This window comes from Lygodium microphyllum, chromosome 10, assembly GCF_053477565.2.
Source record: "Lygodium microphyllum isolate KBCC chromosome 10, Lygodium_microphyllum_v1.1.10, whole genome shotgun sequence".
NCBI lineage: Eukaryota > Viridiplantae > Streptophyta > Polypodiopsida > Schizaeales > Lygodiaceae > Lygodium > Lygodium microphyllum.
This window is the reverse complement of record NC_141144.1, coordinates 53,697,672-53,718,505: the sequence shown is the minus strand read 5'-3', so window position 1 is coordinate 53,718,505 and position 20,834 is coordinate 53,697,672. Positions and strand designations below refer to the sequence as shown.

Sequence of the window (20,834 nt, the reverse complement as noted above, 5' to 3'; positions counted from 1 at the left end):
ATTGTATTCGCAAACTAATTGAATATCATATACAAAAACTTTGGATGTGACTGACAAATTTATTACAGCGAGGTGATGTCTCATCCCAAGGAGGAGTGCATCCTTTGTGGCCAGTTAGAAGAGTTCCTGGGCGTGCGATGGATGGAGTGCTTGAGCCAATCCACCACTTAGAAGGTACTACCCAGTCTATACCGTCAGTACCAGAGGAGACAGGCAGCCTTCCGAACTTTCCTACAATCTTGGAGCCTGAGATGGAGGTAATGATAGATGCATTGATGCCCGTAGATGTCGAGACATCTAATCCGCTTAGAGAGAAAGTATTCATACCATTACATGATGGGTGCCAAGTATCTTTCCTGAAGACACTGCTTGCACTCCTAACTGTGTAAGCAAAATACGGGTGGAGCGATGCGAGTGTGACCAATTTTTTCATGTACATTATACGTATGCTTCGTTGATTTCTCTTCAGGACTATCATAAAAACAATTTGTGCTTTTTCAAGATATTTTATGATTTTCTTTCAGGTTAGTGAAGTATCATATATTACCACTTGCAAATACCATGCCTAAGTCTCGTGATGATGCGCGACATGTTTTATGAAAGCTTGGAATGGACTACAACAGCATCCACACGTGTATTAACAATTGCATACTGTTTTGAGGAGAATACGAGACTATGGAGACATATCCAAAGTGTGGTGCTTGGCGGCATGGACTGTTACCCTCTCAAAGTCTGCTTCCATGGTCGGGTCTTCTTCTTCGCACATCTCTCTGATGGCAACACAAGGAGTTCTTCCTCTGCCCCGGGTAGCGGCTCCTTGGCCATGGGCGGTTCCTTGGAATGGTCCTTGACATTGTCCTCCGCCAAGCTTGGGACATTGCCTATTGAAATGACCGGGTGGAAGCAACGGAGATTGCGGCCATTATCTTGGGTAGGAACAAAGTTATTGACATTTTTGGTCCTTGCTTTCTTCCTTTGTCCTTGGTTTTGACCTTGAACTCTCTTCGCGTAGGATCTATATACTCCTTTATTCTGATCCTTATAATACCAAGTCTTGTTACTTCTTGGCCTCGTCTGCACCTCTTGAATTATGGGTGCAGCTCGAATGAGTGCGTCCTAAAGGTCTGTTGGGCACATTGATTCGAGGTGGCCAGTGTTTACAGGTGGGTTTAATCCGGCACAAAACTTCGACACCTGTTGTGTCATATCCATTTGTGGCGCATACTTCAAAAGAGAGATGAAATTTGAGTAGTATGCGTCAAGGGTCTGACCAAGTTGTTTCAGCTCATAGAACTCATTTATCTTCTGCCTGCGGTACGCAGGTGGTGAGTATCTTCCTTGCACAGCTTTTTTCAGCTTTTCCCAAGTAACGGACCCTTCCAAGATCCCTTGGTCTCTGCATCATTGCTTTCACCAAAGTCTGGCTTCACCAGTGAGCTTCAGCTTGGCGAGCATTGCTGGGGTGCAGTACCGGCCACTTTAAAGTAATCTTCCATGGACTCGATCCAAATCTCAGCATCAACTTGGACAGTCAGTCCTTCCTTTGCCGTCAAATTCTAGCGGCTTGATCTGCTTGAGAAGAAAGTTCTTCTCCTGAATCATGGCCCTACTTGGTGTAGGGGTCAGACTAGGAATCTGTACCTGAGATTGTGCCTGGGCATTGAGATTCTTAACATTAACAACTCGCTTAAACGTTTCTTACATTACATTTTATGCCCAATTCAACTTTCAGCCAGGAGTCCTAATCACTTAACTTTTTATCAATACTCATAATCAAGACAATCATTGATAAAAAGAAGTATTATTTCATTCATATGGGCATAGCCCTTTCAGACTACAATATTTCTTGGGAAAATGGAATAAGTTGATACATTAATTTGGGGAGAATAAGGTTGTGTTACATTCAGCAGTATGGATTTGGGTCATGGATCTTCAGGAATTGATAAGTCATTGGACGATTAGGGTATCCTTTCCTTTGGTACCTGTTCTTCTCATAACGTCCCAACACCTTGATTCTATCAGCAGGGATTATCCGAGTCACTTCCTCGTACACATACGTGTTCAGCTTGACCTTTCGACCTCTGACATGTAGGGTTGTGTTTGTGTGAGCCTCAACAAAGATGAACAGCTTCATGATCTTCAGGTCCTCCAACCACTTGATTCTCTTTAGGTTGGTTTGAAGGTACGAAAATCGATGGGTAGCTATGTAATAGATTCTTGAATCACCCGTCCATCTCCGTTCTCGGGGGGGAGGGGGGGTCACTCATGAACATATGTATATATAATGTGAGTTCAAAATAAGGGGTTTTTAAAACACCATTTTTATATTACATACAGAAGGGTATCGTGTAAAGGGGTTACTTACAGATTGAATAGAAAAGGGTTGTGTTTTATTCAAGAAAAAATCACAGATTAGGATATTTATAAATAGGCCATGAAAGCACGTTATATACAGAATATATATATATAGTGAATCCCCCGAGTCTCCATTCCACGTACAGGGGCAATGGATTGTAGATGTGGTCTAGGATATTCATCATATCGATCCTCCGTCGATAATTCAAGGCACGCATCGCGGTCATAAACATGACCTGGAACACCAAGAATCTGTTCCATGCTCCCCAACTCTGCAAGACAGAATTGACAAGTAGGTAAGGAAATGTTCATAATAGCAACATTTGCTTTACTTCAACTTATTAAGTTTTCTTATAAAGACAGATCCTTCATTGGTTCGCTCTGATACCAATTGTAACAACGTGTCCACCTATTCCCTTGCAGGACACGTCTTAGCAACCCATCGGAAAGAGAGTCTAGAAAGCATTCCCGTGTCTGCCACGTAGTGGAAGCATTCCGGCCGTTCCCACTTAGGACCGACCTGAATCAGGGTTTTCCCTAGTGGTCAAATTCCTAGAACAGTAGCTAGCGTTGAACCCCAAGCGAACTACTTTATGTAGAAACGTTAGGGTCAAAGCGGATTCATGCCGCGCTTAGTTCAAGGAGAATGGGAAACGAGTGGGATGCAAAGCTCGACCTCTCTACCCATAAGGCATAGTCCCATTCCGTTTCCCTAAAACAACATAAATCAAGGTTCTAGTATCCTAGACTCTAGGTCAACGTTCCTTGCTGTTCATTTTCTTCGAGGAAAGTTTCCTGCTGTCGATTTCACTTGAGAAAAGTTCTCGGCCAACCGAGACTACCCATGACGGACCCATGGCCACATCCACCACACTTTCCTCAGGTTTGCTTTAGTTGTCTAATTACCTACCACATTTAGTTGGACATGCATAAAACAACTTCCTTAATTAGCCAATTAGTCACCGATTCCTTCACGTAATCTTAGCAGTTGACATAGAAAAACAGTGTCAAACAAGTTCCTTTTCAACAATTTCTCTTATTTATCTTTGGAATACATCATAATAATCCAGTCGTAGGCTAATCCATAATCTGCCCGAAGGCAATCCATAATCTCCCCAAAGGCAATCCAGCAATCCACAGGGATTACTAATCCAAGATTCCACCCGTAGACTAATATGCGGGCCTCGAGATCCAATCCCGAGTCACATCGGTCTCTTGTGCAGGGCCCGAAAGGCAAGGGATTTACGGCCAGAGCCCCTCGCACCCAAGCATCCTCTTGCTCCAAGTAGCGCTCAACGGAGAGACCTCTCGCGACCTCTCACAGCAGGTTTGATCCACGTTCCCGGTGTGGCTAACAACTCCCTTGATTAGGGTCAGGAAGATAGTCAGGGGTAATTGATGCCACCTCTCCCTCCAGGCCTTCAACCTAAAGCATTAATTATTTTTCCATCTTTAGTTCTTTGAGCAAAGCAATACAAACAGTGCTCCTAAACTGTACAAACACAATCAAACCAGTGGTCGTTTACTTGGCCAACTGCTAAGGTGTGAAATCTTTTCTTCAAATGCGTCTAGCATCCGATTCGGGATCAATTGCGACTTGGCAATATCCTCAAGGGTTTGTTTTTTACCCTTTTGTCCTTGGGTTAGGGTTGTCAACCCAAATTAACTAACACCTTAGGTTTCTTAAGTTAAGGCAGTAAATCCTGGCAACTTTGTCGCTCTAACTTGATTAATCCTTTGCTTACTAGGCAATGCATAACTTGGAAAATCAGCCCAAGAAGGGTGATTTAGCAGGATGTCTACTCATCCTCTTGCAAGTTAGACTTGTGCTAGAACCTGCCAACCTTGTTCCAAAGAGTGGCAACTCTACTTTGTGATTTAACACAACCATGCGACATTGCAACTTGTTGCATAGGAGTTGCATCTAACTTGTGGGTTCAATCTCCCATCAATGATGTTCCTTGCTCAAGAAATATGTTTAGTCAAGATGTAGGGTTTGGGGTGTCTTCTCACCCTATCCAATCCATAACCTTACTAGGCCAATAACGTTTGGGCCTAGGGTTTCTAAACTCAATCCGATGTCGTTTGATCCTTAGGGTAAAACCCTAGATTGTTATTGCATGGGTGTCCAATTAACCCAAATATTCCATGAATGTGGGTAGGACGTTTGGGTTTGAAGGTCTCGACTTGGTGTCCAAATACGATACTAGGCAGAATTTCTAATGTGCTAAACCCTACCTAGCACTTTGAGGTGTTCATGGTATCAACTAGCTATGCTTATACGAATCCCTTGAGGGTTATACCCTTACAAGTGATCCAGCCAAACTGGTCTACTTGTCTTGCGACAAGAAACGATCTCTTCTTAGAGATGCTAAATTTGTTCTAAGGGTGTAAATAAATAGATTCAGAATGCAACATTCCATGTAAGTATGCAAACGTAGACCTTCCCTTCAATGTAACTATATGGGTTGCAATAACCCTTTCTTTTCTTGCTAAATTCATGACGAATGACAAATTGGAGGATAACTTGCATAAAACCTACAAAGATTTACATCAACGAACTATGCCTACAACATTTCGTTTAATGCAATTGAATTTCATGCTTTGATAAGCCATGCAACCTTTTCTAAATGCAACTTCGATGAATGAAACTTATGCATGACGAATATGTAACATGCAACCCTTTTCTAGATACAACATTGTTAATGAAGTTCATGCAAGATGAATATTACCATGTAACCTTTAATCCATTCAATCAAACATCTTCGCATGCAACATGCAAGTCTGTGGTTTCATTCTCATGCTATGCAGTCCTTTGGACAATACCTAACGGATGTAAATGACTTTCGCATGCGAATATCACAAGGAAGTTATTGCCTAAATGCAATACATGCTTATTCTTTCCATGGTCAATCAAAGATGCACTTAACAATTTCATCAATTAACCCTAAGTAATATGCATTTAGGCTTGTTACTTTCGAAATGCATGAAAAGGCAACATGCGACTAGCTCGTAAGATGAATAAGTGGTTTGTATTCATAACTTTCCTATGAATTTTAAGCATGCCCAACGCGGAATTAAACTTTCAAGAACCTGGGTTTGAGGACTTGCGGTGATGTCCATGTGTAAATTTGGGTCCGAGATTTCCGCGCGTGCGCCTTGCGACTTTGGCTTTGGAGCCATCGTTGATGACTTGAACTCCACAATCTTTTACGTGATCTCCGAACTTCCTCCGAGCTATGGCAAAGCAGCCTCCAAGTTTGCCTACTTTCTCCCTTGCGCAAGAATTACCCTTTTCAGTTGTGGGTTATAAGCACTCAGGGAGAAAATTGCGTGCACAAGGCTTATGGGCCTTATCCTTAGAAGCTTCCAAGGAAGCTTCTGCCTTTATAGTAGAATTGATGTGGGAGGGGAAGGGCAATGATTGGCGAGCGGAGATGATGACGAAAACAGGGGGCGGATTATGATGAGACGGCGGTGGTATGGGCGGCGGCTTGGCAGACTGGGCGTGGCAGTATAGCGTTAGCACGATGCTCCTCGTTCTCTCCCTTTGTACCCGAGGGGGGGGTCATATAGCCTAAGGGGGGGGGGAGAGGTTGCCACCACGTGACCTATGCATGCCTCTCCCTCCTCATGCTCCCCACACACCACACTACATAACTCACTCCTTTACACACTCCCTCTCCTCTAACCATGCATCGACTGGGGGAAGGGATAATTAGTAAAAAAAAATTGCCTAAATTTTCACAATTATCCATTTTTACTTTATCCAAGAAGGGTGTTCTTGCGCGGCTTGCAGTCTTCGTGCCCCGGCCTTAATTGCACATCGCAGATGGGGATTTTTATCACGCGCGCGGGGTAACCACTTAGCCACCGTCATTAGTCGATGCTGGAGATGACTTTGCACAGCTTTTATGCTGGCGTGCAAGGGTCAAGTCCTATAATATTTTAAGCAGAAATATTACACCTCCCTCCACCTTTGCCTTGTCTCCTCTCCAAGTTATCATGCCATATTACAAGTTGAACTACTCCCACTCAGATTGTAAGATATCAAGAGTGTAGACATCCCATCCTAAATGTATCCGTTAGTATCCATCCTTGGCAATGATAGCTCCTGTAAAATTTCAATCCTTTTAAATCCATCGAGCATCCCAAGTTCAAATGTCAACTCGTCTTTAGTTGCATCTTCCATATCTGCCACTAATTCCTCTTCCTCATTTATGTCAATCTACTCATCTTTAACTAGGCTGACCAGTGGATAGACCTCTTTTGCATTTCTCTTTTTTCATATCTTGATCATGTTTCCTTTTTTAGGCACCCACATATCAAGCTTATGTAGCTTTGGCAAAGCATATGTCACATATAGTAGATTACATCCATCATACTTAGTCTCTTTACCAGAAAATTATCGTATAAGACCACCCTTCAAAAAAATACTTGTATATTCCAAACCATAACTCAAATTGCCAATCTTTAAAAAGAAAAAATGTATCTCCACTCACAATATTCAACTTTTTTGAGGTCACTAGGACCAAATTTTGAAGGTATTAGCCCCTAAGATTTTCTGCACAACTTGCATCTATTCTTTCCATCATGTAGCCCCAGCTAGTAAACATCACCCTTTCTGGCCCTCTAGCTTTTGCATATGAGCCCAGATGTCAACCAAACTTTATAGGGGACTTCCTAGCAAAGCCCATTCTTGATGCATTGTTCACAATTAATTTGCTTCTTATTAAAATAGTTTTCAACATCTTTAAAATTTATATGCTTATCCATTGCAGTCTTAGCTTACAATAATATTTGATGATCAAGAAGCCAAATTTTTAATGAATTATAGCTAAATTTTTACATTTTGAACCTATTTTATAATAAACTTAAGAAAAATTTGCCCAAGAAAATCCTTCCAAAGGTGCAAAAACCCCTCTTTCCAACTACCCATTCAAGACAACTTGTTCATCCTTTCCCCTCCTCTAACAAAATAGATAATTATACTTAATTGAGCCTTAAAATGAATTGATTTTTGAAAATCTTGATAGCATCCCTTTCAGATTACCTCCCATTTTTTGCTCGTATCAGCCTCAAATGCAAAAATGGAAAATTTAATAGCTAATTTAAATCAATACAAGCACTAAATTCAAATGGGGAAAAAACCACAAGAAGAAAAACTAATCAAATAGATTCAAGGTTTTAAAGGAAATATAGGAATCCCTCAATGCCCCAATTTCTATGCTCCTCTTTCGCTTTGCTTTTCTACCAACTAAAATGACAAATTTTAGCTCTCTATTCACATGTACTGTAGCACACATTTAATTTCCAACAATATTAACTTGTCATTGGACCATTAAAATTAATAAGAGACATTCAATCTTTGAAAAAATAAATTATATTTAATAGAAATAAAGTGATATGAAAGTTACATGTGCACATCGTACCATTTAACCCCATTAAAATTTGAATAAAACCAATGCCCTTGCCACATTTTAAAGCTTGATGAACAATGTCTTAAAAGGGCTTCTCTTCATGTTTTTGAATCAATAAATTATATTTAATAGAAATAAAGTGATATGAAAGTTACATGTGCACATCGTACCATTTAACCCCATTAAAATTAGAAAGAAAGGAGGAGCATTTGACACATGTAAGAGGATTGTTTTTGAATCATTTGAAAGCACCAACTTTTTGCCAAGAAAAGCAAGGCGTTCTTTCATACAAAGTAGAGTACTTTGGTACACCTTGTGAGTGAAAGAGAAATTAAGACTAACTTAATGAAGGTTAAATGATAGAAGAGTATGTATGTGGTGGTGAAAAGCCCCACAAAAGCAACCCACTTCATTCCAACAAAAACTCAATACACTGTGTCCTAAGTTGCAAGTGAAGTTATGGATCATCTATTCAAGTGTGATTACTTACCTCAAGTCATCATTCAAGATAGGGACTCCAAGTTAATGAGCAATTTTTCACAAGGATTACTTAACCCTATGGATACCAAGATTGCCTCTTTAACCACATATCATCATCAAATTGATGGTCTATTTAATAGAGTCACGAAGTTGTTGTAAACATATTTGCAACACATTGTTCTGCTATTTAGAATTCATGGGTTTATGGCTTCACTTGGTAAAGCTTGTGTATCTTAATACTACTTATGTCAGTATTGGAGTTTTTCCTTTTAGTTAAATACATGGCTGTAAAGTTTCCATTTCCATCACTATGTTTCATGAAAAAATAAGCCCTTATGTTCTAATCACTATGTTTCATGAGAAGATCAACCCTCGTGGAAAGGATGAGAAGATAAACCCTTATGCAAAATCAACTTTAAGAATGATTAAGACCAAATGAAATTGTATGTGATGAGAGGAAAAGACCTCTAGAATAGATTTAATACTTATCTAACTACCAAAATCTAGGTATGCTTGAATACCTTTAATGTGCCCTTTTATTTGAAGAGCACTCGAATTAGAAGGTTTGTTTTACTAGATTCTACTATTTGTCAATTCTCTAGTTTTAGTTGCTTTGAATTTTTAATTCATGATAGACTTGAGCAACTTACATGGGCCAAAAGTACATGAATATAGATTTATTTTGAGGTATTAACCTCCTCATTTGACTCATCTAATCAAACTTTATATCAACCATCCTCATTCAAGAGTTTCATCCTTTTAGTATGACCTCTCAAGTTAGAGGTTTTATTTTACTACATCACAAAGAATACTAATTTTTGGCATAGCAAGGTCTATAGTGGGCTTCACATACCCAATTTTACATGAGGTCATACTTGAACAAGATCCATCAAGATAGCACGTTCATACTTCCACGTAAAAGGATGTATGGTACTTGTTTTCCCTTAGCACATGAATACATTAAGGCCTCTTCATCTATTTTTCCCATCTTTTACTTCTTTTTGAGTTTCTACAACTTTCACATCTAGTTCTCAAATCCCTTTTTCTATACAAGTCTATGCTAATAAAGTAACAATAATTTATTGGTACTAGGAAATACTTACAATAGAATTAAAAAAAAGGTTTTTTGTCTCACATGATAAGTATGGGACTCTCGTGCTAATCATATTGTGAAAATACTGGATGAAACTCGCATGCTAATCATATTATGAGAATCTAGAATGAGTTGGTGGTTACATAATAGTTAATGATAATTAAACTCTTGTGAACTGACCCAAATGAAGGGTCGTTTCAGATACGGTGGAACTTGATTCATTTTGTGCTAGAGAGCTTGAATTTTTCCATGATGAAATCTTGTTGGGGCTTGAGCAATCTTGTATATTTGAATAGCTCAAGGCCATCACGCCGTGTGATTTCATGGACAAATTTGCAAGCTATCAAAAGTCACAAATCACATTAAAATATATTCTCCATGGCTATTACCATCACAAAATCAAAGAATGATGGACCGAATTCACACAAAGGAAGGTTGACCATTGTCTTACCATGCATCTAAGAAGCTCATTTTCTTGAGAAAGAACACGCTCCTGCATGAGGAAAGATACTAAATAATCATCAAGTGTAGGTGGCCCACCCCTTTTAAATTTTTTGTGGCCAATAATACATAAGAGTTATCATCAACCTTCATTTTTTTTTCTTGATTTCTAATTCTAATATAGATTAAAGATGCTCCAAGTAAGCATAATAATACCTCATTATTATAATTATTTACTCTCTCATTAAGTGACTAATAAGAAAAGATCAAAACTTACCTTTTTATAGAGTTGATGAAAATGTTCAACAAGCATTTCTGTCTGTTGCAATAATGGTACAAAAATTATATCCAAATCTTTGGGGCACAATTGGGTTTGCAATTAAAAATCAATGGTCATAGAAGCAAGATTTGACTCACCTTCCTCGATTTTATTTTGTTAAGGCTAGTTTCGAGCTGACCTTCGAGTGTCTGCAAATCCATGATTTGCATGCATCCCAAGTTTTCTCCAAGCATGTGTCTTTATATGTTTTAATAGAAGACAAGTTTTAAATAATTATCACACATACCCCTACTAGAAAACACTACTTCTAGTAAATATATTTGATAATATATTATACATGAGCACTAATTCCAAAAAATATATTTCTATAATATATTATGCATGTTTATTATCATGAAATTATTTTCAATATTAAATTAGAATGTTGAAGTATCACAACCACCACAACTCTAACCTGTTCCTCTGTTCCAGTAATGTTGCTTCAACTTTTAGTCGAGAAACTTCACGCCTCCAATACTGCAGATTAGATCATACATTAAGAACTTGATTGAGAAATTTTAAGCACTAAGGGAGACTTTTTAAGTGTGTATCAGAAGACTTCACTTCATCAATAACTTAACTTGATAGTCATCTAAAGTTTTTTTGAAAATGCATCTTCTACATGATAGTTACATATACATTTCAAATATTTGGGGAAACTTCTCATTTACAATTATCTTATAAAGAATAGTACCATGATGGTTTACATCCAAAAATTTGCAACTCATTAGTGTTCATTTTACAATGGAAAATATGATAATATTCTTAATGTGAATGAAATTGTAACATGCAACAACCCTTGGAGCTATTTTAAAATATCTTAACTTTGTATTTTTACTAGAAGCTACAATTCAAGTAATCTATTCATTGTATTTGTGCATTTTCATCCTTGTATTTTTTTCATCTTAGGATTTTTTAAGATTTCTCTTTTTTCTTGCAGAAATCACAAATGATCATTAAGCCATCCCTATCTTTTATGAGTTTAGTATGCATCAATTTGGTTAAGCTAGGTCAGGATTTATTATACCTCTGCACTTTAGCCATGTACAATATAATACATTTGGGTTTTTCGGCCTCATGTAGTATTTGAGATCTAAAGGCACAGTTTTATCATTGAGCATCAAACCCAAGATCATGTAAATGCTATGTTGATAAACTCAGAACCCCTTGTAGTAAGACCGGCCTTTCACTAAAGACTTCAATGTGTTTCTAGTGTCTCATACTAATCAAGTTAGGATTGATGCCCACTAAGTAAACAAGGTTGCTAGCACAACACGTGTTAGGAAAATTTCTCATAGAACATGAAAATTGCTAAATCATGTTTTAAGTTGGTATTTCTATGTAATAAGTCTTTCATCCAATATGTTAGACATCGGTTGTTAGTTTCAAGGACCTTTTATGCCCTTATCATCAAAATAGTTTTGGTTCCTTGCAAAATGATGGTGCATGAAACATTTTTGATCATGTGTCAATCTACCTCTTCTAGAGGTAAGTTGTAGTTAAGCATGAGCTAATATCATGCTTAATGTAGTCTCAATTAATTATTCTTCCATGAACCCAACATATTGATAGAGCATATGTTAATGATATTAAGTTGGATCAAAAGTGAGAACCATCAATCCCATGGGAACTCTTCTCATGAATCCATTGGAACCACTTTTCCAAATCTATAGAACACATACAATCAAAAATAATAATGAATCCATTTTATCGAGCCCATATGACACAAACAAAAGAAAGTAATTTGGCCCAAAATAAGGATATTTTGACCAACAAGAATAAGTGGACATGGCTTTAGTACTAGTCTTGTAATTTGTGACAAAAGTGTCTGCAAGCCACTTTAGTGGCTCGGGTTATGGAAGCCACTTTAGTGGCTAAGGTTATGGTTTCCTCAGATTACTCTTCTATTTGTGCTTGTGTTTGTAGTGGGGGGCCTTGGTTCATGCAACTCTTCCTCCTCATCATAGTCTTGCTCAAAGTCTGGCCCCTCTTTGTGTATTGGCTCTCTTGGCTCCTTAGGGGGAGGATTTTCTTGCTGATGTTGCTCCCCAAACCCTAGCAATTCAAGTTCCTACATGGATAATCCAAGCATGATGAAATGAGCTCTTTGTTCCCCTACACCTAAGTTGGTGCTAGGTTTGGATGCCTTAGAATGGAGTCCATGTTTAAGTGCTCTCCTTGCCAACTCTGACTTCCTTTTGAGTTCATTAATCATCTCGTCCTCTCCTATTTGGGTGACATTTAGTACCATTTTCAAGAAGGACTTTTGCTACAAAAGCATCCTTGTCCACAACTTCAGCTTTGCTTTCTACCATAATGTGTTCATTCTCTAAATGTACTGGGTGTTAAGCTAAATCTTTAATCCTATCATCATGGTATTGTGTGAGGGTAGTGATTACTTACTCTTGCTCTTGCCATAATGTACTCATTTATTTTTTCTCTCACTTTTGGCACACTTTCTATTGTTTCAACCACTCTTGATTGGAGAGTGTTTCCTGCAACTTGTTTTGAAGCTTCACCATCTTTTTCATTGCTTCTTGCTCATCTTGTGCCTTTGTCTCTTGTAGTTCTTTTGATAGCTATTCTCTTTGTTGCTTTAAGCCATTGACCTCTTCCTCAAAGTGTCTCCTATCCGTGAGATGTGAGGGCGCATTGTTTCTCTAGAGCGATGCAACTCTCCCTTTATTCATCATACAAGTCTCATTGGTTCTATTCACCCTGCCTTGCCTTTAGGGCCTCTTTTAATGCAATTATTTCCTTGGTTATTATGGTCATCTACCTTATTTTTTCTAGTTGATAGTTTGTAAAGGTGAGGTAAAGGCATTTCTTTCTTCGTCTAGCTCAGCAAGAGTGGCCTTTCTTTCTTCATTCATCTTGTCATGTTGGCTCTAAATTTCTTTCACTAGCTCATTATACTCTTCTATGTTGCGCATTGCTGAGGGTATCAAAGTAGTGGATACTTCAAGGTGGGTTATCTTTGACCCTTGATGTCATTCCACATAAGCTATTCCTAGACTTTTGGTTCCTGCAAGTGGAGCTCCTTCACTTAGTGTAGGTACAAGTTGTTGCACTTTGCTTATGAGATACTGCACCCAAGCCATGATGTTACTTTCATTGGCTATCCTTTTTGTGTTTCCTTGCACTAAAGTGGAGTAGTGGAGCGTTTCCCTTGCCAATTACCACAACTGCCTTTGTTTCGCCTCTTTTGTGGCAGCCCTTTTTCTAGGTAATGTCTCCATGCTTTGGGCTCTGCATGGCTAGCTCTTCAAATTGAGAAAATTGCTATATAGATCTTTTAATGGCAAGAACCATATGCTCATCCTCCTGTCTTCTCAACCTTTCCCTCTTTATCTTTTTTCTTTTTACATTCCTCTTCAAATCTTTTTGACTCCTCTTCCAATCTCCGCAAGCTCTCATCTTCTTCCTCCCATTCTTTTTGTATTTTTCTTCCAGTGTTCTTGATTCTTACTGGGTAGCTTTTGGGTCTCTGCCCCCTTCTACTATGACTCCGATCTTTTTACTTGGTATTCTCAACACGATTCTTCTTCTTTCTCCTTAGCTTGATGGCACAGGACCTTGCTCCCATTGTTCACTAACTGTCCTCTTGCTTGAAGTTTCTTGTTTTTGAGTTTGGCAGTTGGCTTTTCTCTTCTCTTAACAACTTGTTCTCTCTTCTCCTACACTGAACTCTATTGAGTTTTTCTTCCTACAAATTTCCTATTCAGAATAAAGCAAGAGGGCTCATTGGAGTGGGAGAGGGATGCTCTTCTTAAATTGGTGATTATTTCCTATTCAGAATAAAGCAGGATGGTAGTAATCAGTACCCCTCTGAACCATATGTTCGATACCTTGGATGCAAGTTTTTTTCTCTCTGATTACATTGTTTATCTGCAGACTCTCCTCTTCTTGCCCTTGGAGTTGTCGCTAGCATCTTTACCGATGCTTGAATTGTTTTTTGGACATAATAATTCTAGTTTACCTCATCCAGTATATTTTTTGCAAGCCTTTCAAGTAAGGGCACTCTTATTTTTTTCATAAGGATGTTATATATTTGATTTGAGAAGAGAGTGTAGACCATCTTCACTTGTAGTCTGATAGTGGGCTTGGGAATATCAGACAAATTGATTCTATCATTTGTGTAAACTTTCTTCTTATCCATTCCTAACATCCCATAGACATCTCTCTTCGGCCTCTTTTTTGTTTTGTCTACTAACCAAAAGGCCTTGTCCACGGCCTCCAGGCTAAGTTTGACTTCCACCCTCCTAGTAGCATCTCTATGTCTATTTGTCATTGTGCCACTATTCTTTTGGACATCAAAAGTTTTCAAAAATTTGGTACATTTGCTATGATATATGTCTTAGCCTAACTTCTCTAAGTACTAATGACTAATATGGCATTGACTCTCTAGATCAATAAGAAAGTCGGATAAGATGCACTCTAGAGTTTTTCATACTCTTTCCGTGTAATGACACGATATCCAAACCCTCTCAACCTACACATCCTCTAGTATGTGCCACCAATGCACCACCTGCGTCAAATACCCATAGCGTCACCTTGTCGCTCATCATGCACATAAGAAGGCATTCCCCTCGATCATAGATCAAAATATTGAGCATTTGTACAACTCTTGAGCCATATCTAGTACCCCCTCTAGGTTTATAAGGCCTCAGGTGTGTATCATACATTAGAGCCTATTGCATCTCCATATACATTCTATTAATGTACCTATCAGTAAATACATAGAACCATGCCTGCTCTTTCCGAATCGAATGTATGGAAATATCCTTGTATTGACAAATGTGTATCACATCAGAGCCTCACTTGTATCCAACACATACTGATCATCACAAAAAATAGTAAAGCAATCCATATCTTGAAGCATATTAGAATTGTGTATCAAGGCCTCTCACAAAGCATCCGAAACAATTTCCACTTGTAAAGAACTACATCTAATATCCTATAAAGGCATATCCTCAAGCTCATGAACTGTCTTAGAAATGATAACTATATCCTACAAATCATGTGCATCCAACACTTCACCAATCTTCGTTTTAGTCCTTGCATTAGGTAAAATATAAGCTTCATAAACCTCTTAAGATGCATCAAGAAAATATACATGCCCAATGGTTGAGTCTTCCACTATAGGATCTTTCAAGGTATCTGTTGCTGTCTCAATATCAGATTATAACTTATGTCCTAGTTGTTTGTCCTCTTTCTTGCTATCCTGTTTTTGTGCTTGCCCAACCTCTTTCATAACATGCTCGGGAGGTGGTTGATTTGTAGCTTTAGGCTAATCCACACTTCTTCTTGTCACTCTCTTAGATATAGCGACATTTTCTTCATCTCTCTTTTGTTTCTCTTCCACAAGTACATCCATATTTTGTACTTTTGCTAAATATACATCCACTGAATAATATGGATCTACTGGTGATTCTGAGCTAGTTATGCCACAAATGTCTTGCCCTACATGAGACATTTTACTATTAATAATTTTTCTCTTTTCAGCTACATACAAAGTATGTGTCCATATTGTAGCCTTTGGATCACAACCATCACTTGGCCATGCATTCTATCCAACTAAAGACCAAAAGTAGAAGCATATGCAATCGCATAAGAATTTCAGATAGCCATGACTTCTAACAGCTTTTATATACCTCCCTTCCCAAAATTTGAAGCAAGAGGCAATCACGTTGTCGTCATGTTGGGGGTTGAAGGTCTACCACCAGGGTTTAGAGCAGAAGAAGAGTGTGGGATTCAAGGATTGGAGAAGGTGGAAAGATTGGGGTTTGACAAGATTTGGGATTTAGAAATGACTTAGTTGAAGAAGAAGATATCAAGGCTTTTCTGTTTATTTAGCATACATTAATGGAATGAATGACTTTGTCTTGATTACATCAAATGCATATGGGAATAATAAGTCTTTACGTTAGGGATAATCTCAGATTTAAACCAAATGCATATTCCAAATGTAAGCTCAAATGGTTTTCATTTCATGAACATGGATGGATAACAACTCCAAGAAACAAGTATTTTGATGGTAGATACAAGTACATTCAAGACATAGATCAAAAGCTCATGAAATGCATTGATAAAGCATAAATTTAACTTCATCCCTATTTTGAAACAGTAATTTCCAGCCCATAATCAAGCTCCAAAAGTGTACATACTCTCAAGTACAAGCTCCTCTAATCATTCACAAGTAAAGTCCTGATGTTAAGCGGTCAATTTCCTATGTTACAACCACATAGATCACTTGTTTATTTATCAAAATGGACAAGAATAGTGGGCTACCCTATTTATGACCGGTTTTTTTAGTCCATAACAGCCCATACACCTTCAGAATCCTCCCCTTTGCTTTCCCCAAAGTCACTCAAGTACTTGGGTACAAGACGGGCTTCATTGGACTATGAATAAAGTAAAAAAATGAGAGAAGACGTACATAAGAGCAAGCTGAATACTTTTTTCTCAGGTTTTTCCCTTTTATAGACTGTCATACCACTCATTTTCATCATACCAAATGGACGGGTAAGAAGAGCTCTCACCTTCCTTGTTTGTATCTCCTTCTTCAGTTGCATGCTTTGGAGAATGCACCATAGCCCACAGCTCTTCTCCATATCTGGCACACAGGTATGCAGGCCCGTTTTTTGCATTGAAAAATGCGGGTTGCATCCTGCTCAGCTCCCACTTATCATTTTGACCACTTAGGTCACTTACAGATCATTTTAGTCCATTATTTCGAGTCCCCCATGAACCTAGTGGACTTTTGGCACTTTTCTTGATTTCTAACCAAATTTTCCACTTGAACCAATATGACTTGGCGTGCAAACTACCAATTACTTCTAGCTGATCAAGTTTTGGGTTCCCATAGACTTATTTTTTTATCAATATACATGGTACAACTGAAAATTGTATGACAAATACAAAAGAACTTATGTAACTAAGTGATATCTAAGTTGGTTGTTGGGTAACAATGACTGAGTTATGTATGAAAATTCCTCATATAAATCCTAGTAAAGTTCTTCTGTGTTCGTAAGAATTCCATGATTTATATTATGAACAATAAACTTTTTGACAACGTTTCTTGTGCATGGATATTGCCATCTTTCCAAAAGATGAGTTGTCGTACGAAGGCCTCTTGATAACCAGCACAATCCTTCCTCTCATGCTGCAAACTATCACACCACATAAATATTTCCCCTAGTTTAGGGGCTGCTACCCATCCACTTTCCTCTTGTCCTTTCTCATCCAATTTTGCAACCTTCAACTGAAGATTCGTTATGCCTTTGACTAATTCATCTAATACATCTTTCTCCCTAACACTGGGAAGAGTAGGTGTAGTCATAGGGTTAGCCATGAAGTGTCTAGCTTACTAGATATATCAATTGTTTTGCTTGTAATAGTGGGCAAGCTAGATACATGCAATCCTTATCTTCTTCTATGATTTTCACCAGTGAAGTAACAACTTCCTTAACATGTCTCCACTCTATTTTTTCCCTGTCTCTACAATTTGATCCTCTAACAAATCATCAAGCTTCTCTTCAAACTCAGGATTTGCTACTTGTAGAAACAATTCATTTTTTTGACTTGCAAGAGCTTGCTGTTCTGCAAGATCTCACTGCTCAAACCAACTTTCAAATTCTGTTAATAAATCTGTAGAGCCACAAGACCCTTATTAGCTTGTAAAACCCACTCTTGGAAAGTCTTCAGAGTAATCAAATTGGTGTCTTCAATGTAAAATTCTTCCCTAAGTGTCTTCTTGAAAGCTACCCAGCCAGCATCCTACATGTATAATTTAGTAACTCGGGCTTTTAATTCATATACATTGACTCATACAAAATATTGGCTTCATGCAAGTTGAGCCACCCCAAAGAACTCCATCTTTCGAGCATAGGTATGAAAATATGCAAATACATTTCCAATACCAGGATATGGGGATATTTTTTTTGAGAAAAAAAATATACTCTAAGAAAAAAAAAGCACGCGAAACCCGAGTGTGGCATTTTTCCGCAAAGAGTTTGAGAGAGCGAAAGAGATTGTGGCTTTGGAAGGTAGAGAGAGAGGAAGAGAGAAAGAGAGAGAAGAAGAGCTTCTCACTGCCACTACCATCATTTGCGAAGAAGAGAAGGAAGTGTAGAAAGGAAGAACAGGGGCCGTTGTGAAGAGGAGACAAAGAATCCATCCTCGGGCCTCTGAGGTGAGTACATTGTCTCCTCTTGGTTTGTTCTTGTTCTTTCTTCTTTTCTTGTTTGTTTTTCTTGAGAACGAGGTGCATTGAGGGAGAAAGAGAGGAAATGAGAGAGAGAGAAGAAGAAAGGAAAAGGAAGAGAGAGAGAGAGAGAGAGAGAGAGAGAGAGAGAGAATAACCATGAAAGATAACAAATAAAGAGAGTGAGAGGGGAAGAGAGAGAGGAGAATGAGTGAGAGGGGAAGGGAGAGAGGGGAAGGAAGAGAGAATAACCATGAAAGATAACAAAGAAAGAGAGGGGAAGGGAGAGAGGAGAATGAGTGAGAAAACACGAGGGGGTAGAGAGAAACAAGGAGAGGGGAAACAAAGAAAGAGAGAGAGACAAAGAAAGAGAAGAGGGAGAGATAAAAAAAGGAAGAGTGCAAAGAGAGGTGGATAAACTGTGTTAGGTTAGTTAGAAAACTAAAGCTACTCTTTGAGGGAAGGGGGTGTTTAAATTGCCCATGGATTTTTTATACAACAAAGTGGTCTTGGTTAGCCAAGAGAATTCAATTAAAAATCTAAAATGCTAGATTAGATCAAGTTAGGAATGATCGAATGTCAACTATCCTAGTGTGTCATCCTAGATCCACCAATCAATGTTATTTTAGGGAGACCTGAGTTGAGACTATACCTTATTAATAAAGTGGTTGATGCATATTACTCCCCTCATTTCTCACTCTCTTTAAACCAATCCAATGCTCTAGCTAAGTTTGAGAGATGATAGCAAAGTCCATTAAAAATCTAAAATGCTAGATTAGGTCAAGTTAGGAATGATTGAATGTCAACTATCCTAGATCCACAAATAAATGTTATTTTAGGGGGACTTGAGTTGAGGTTATACCTTATTAATAAAGTGGTTGATGCATATTACTCCCCTCATTTCGTAGTCACTTTAAACCAATGCAATGTTCTACTTAAGTTTTAGACGTGATAGCAAAGTAGTTATCTTAAGCTAATATTAGATAACCATGAAAGGAGACTATAGTCACAATTAAGACTTGCTTTAGATTGATCCTTGTGGGGTTGAGGTGGAACTTTACCTACAAGGTAGACTTAAGTAGTTTGAGATAATACTGTTTGATTATTACAAGTGAGTTTTGAGCAAAAGTTATATTGATTACCTCTTGATAAATTTGTGCCATTAGCATTCAGTGGATAGACATGTTAGAAATATAGATATGCACCTAGATATGACTATAGTCTCTAGATTTGCAAGGCCATGCACTCTCTAGAATTTGGATGAAAAGAGATCAATTTGTGCACATCTTAGATCGACTTTATGATCTTTCTACATTATGAAAGGTGTTGAATATGGAATGGCATATATTGCTTTATCAATGCTGATCATGTTTCCTATATTAGAACCAGCCTTAAGTAGATATAGTGGATAGAAAAGTTAAATTTTTTTTAATGTTTATTTTGAAGAAATATATGGTTAACCATACTATTAATGTATCTAATTTCCATGTATCTAAAGTTGTTATGTGTTGTAAAATAAGACGTTTCAATTGACATTAATTTTATTGAGTTACAATAGAAGAAATCCCTTCTCAAACTTATTAAAAAAGAAAAAGAGAATGAGAAAAAAAACAAGGTGGTTGTTGTAAGGTAAACAAAATGGAAAACGATGATAGTCGTGATGTTCAAGATCGCAAGGCATATCTTAATCAACATGTCCAGTCTCCTTGCTCTTAATACAAGTTGGCAATCAGATGAAACTATTGCTTGTCCATAGAACACATATGACGCTTCAGCGAGCTCCAATTGGAGATAATTGATTAGGTGATCTAAGACTTTGAGCAAACGGTAAGAAAAATGTGTATCAATCATGCCTTATATTCACAAACTAATTGAATATCACATACAAAAACATTATATGTGGTCATAAAATTTATATAGAAATGCACCTATTGTGGCTTGTTAAAAGAGTTTGTGGGCATGGGATGGATGGAGTGCCTAAGCCAATCCACCACTTGGAAGGCATAACCCAGTCTATACTGTCAATACCAGAGGAGACAAGTAGCCTTTTGGATTTTCCTCCAATCTTTGAGCCTGAGATGGAGGCAATGATCAATGCATTGATCATTGATGCCTATGGATGCCGAGACATTCGATCCGCTAAGAAAGAAAGTATCCATATCATTATAGGATGGGTGCCAAGTATCTCGCCTGTAGACGCTGCTTGCACTCCTAAGTGTGCAAGCAAAATACGAGTTGAGCAATGTGATAGTGACCGAGTTGTTCAATTACATTCTAAGTATGCTTTGTTGATTTCTTTTCCATACCATTATTTTTTAAAAAAAGTGTTTTTTCAATATGTGTTATGATTTCTTTTTAGGTTGCTAAAGTATCATATATTACCACTTGAAAATACCATGTCTGAGTCTCGTGATGATGCACGATATGTTTTACGAAAGCATGGACTACAACAACATCCATACATGTGTCAAAAATTATGTGCTTCTTTGAGGAGAGTACAGGACTATGGAGACATGTCCA

At 38.1% G+C, this 20,834-nt stretch overlaps 1 protein-coding gene across 1 annotated transcript in view; it reads right to left on the bottom strand.

The window, feature by feature from the left end:
• Positions 1-9,320: 9,320 nt before the first annotated feature.
• Positions 9,321-20,834, bottom strand: part of LOC148030005 (agamous-like MADS-box protein AP1) — a 105,640-nt gene continuing 94,126 nt past the window's right edge. Inside the window, exons 3-7 of the mRNA XM_087687192.1 lie at positions 10,524-10,585; positions 10,207-10,306; positions 10,067-10,108; positions 9,800-9,841; positions 9,321-9,688 (exon numbers count right to left, since the gene is read on the bottom strand). Coding sequence (XP_087543318.1) covers positions 9,509-9,688; positions 9,800-9,841; positions 10,067-10,108; positions 10,207-10,306; positions 10,524-10,585 — 426 coding nt within the window. The 3' untranslated portion in view covers positions 9,321-9,508. The remainder of the gene's footprint in view (positions 9,689-9,799; positions 9,842-10,066; positions 10,109-10,206; positions 10,307-10,523; positions 10,586-20,834) is intronic.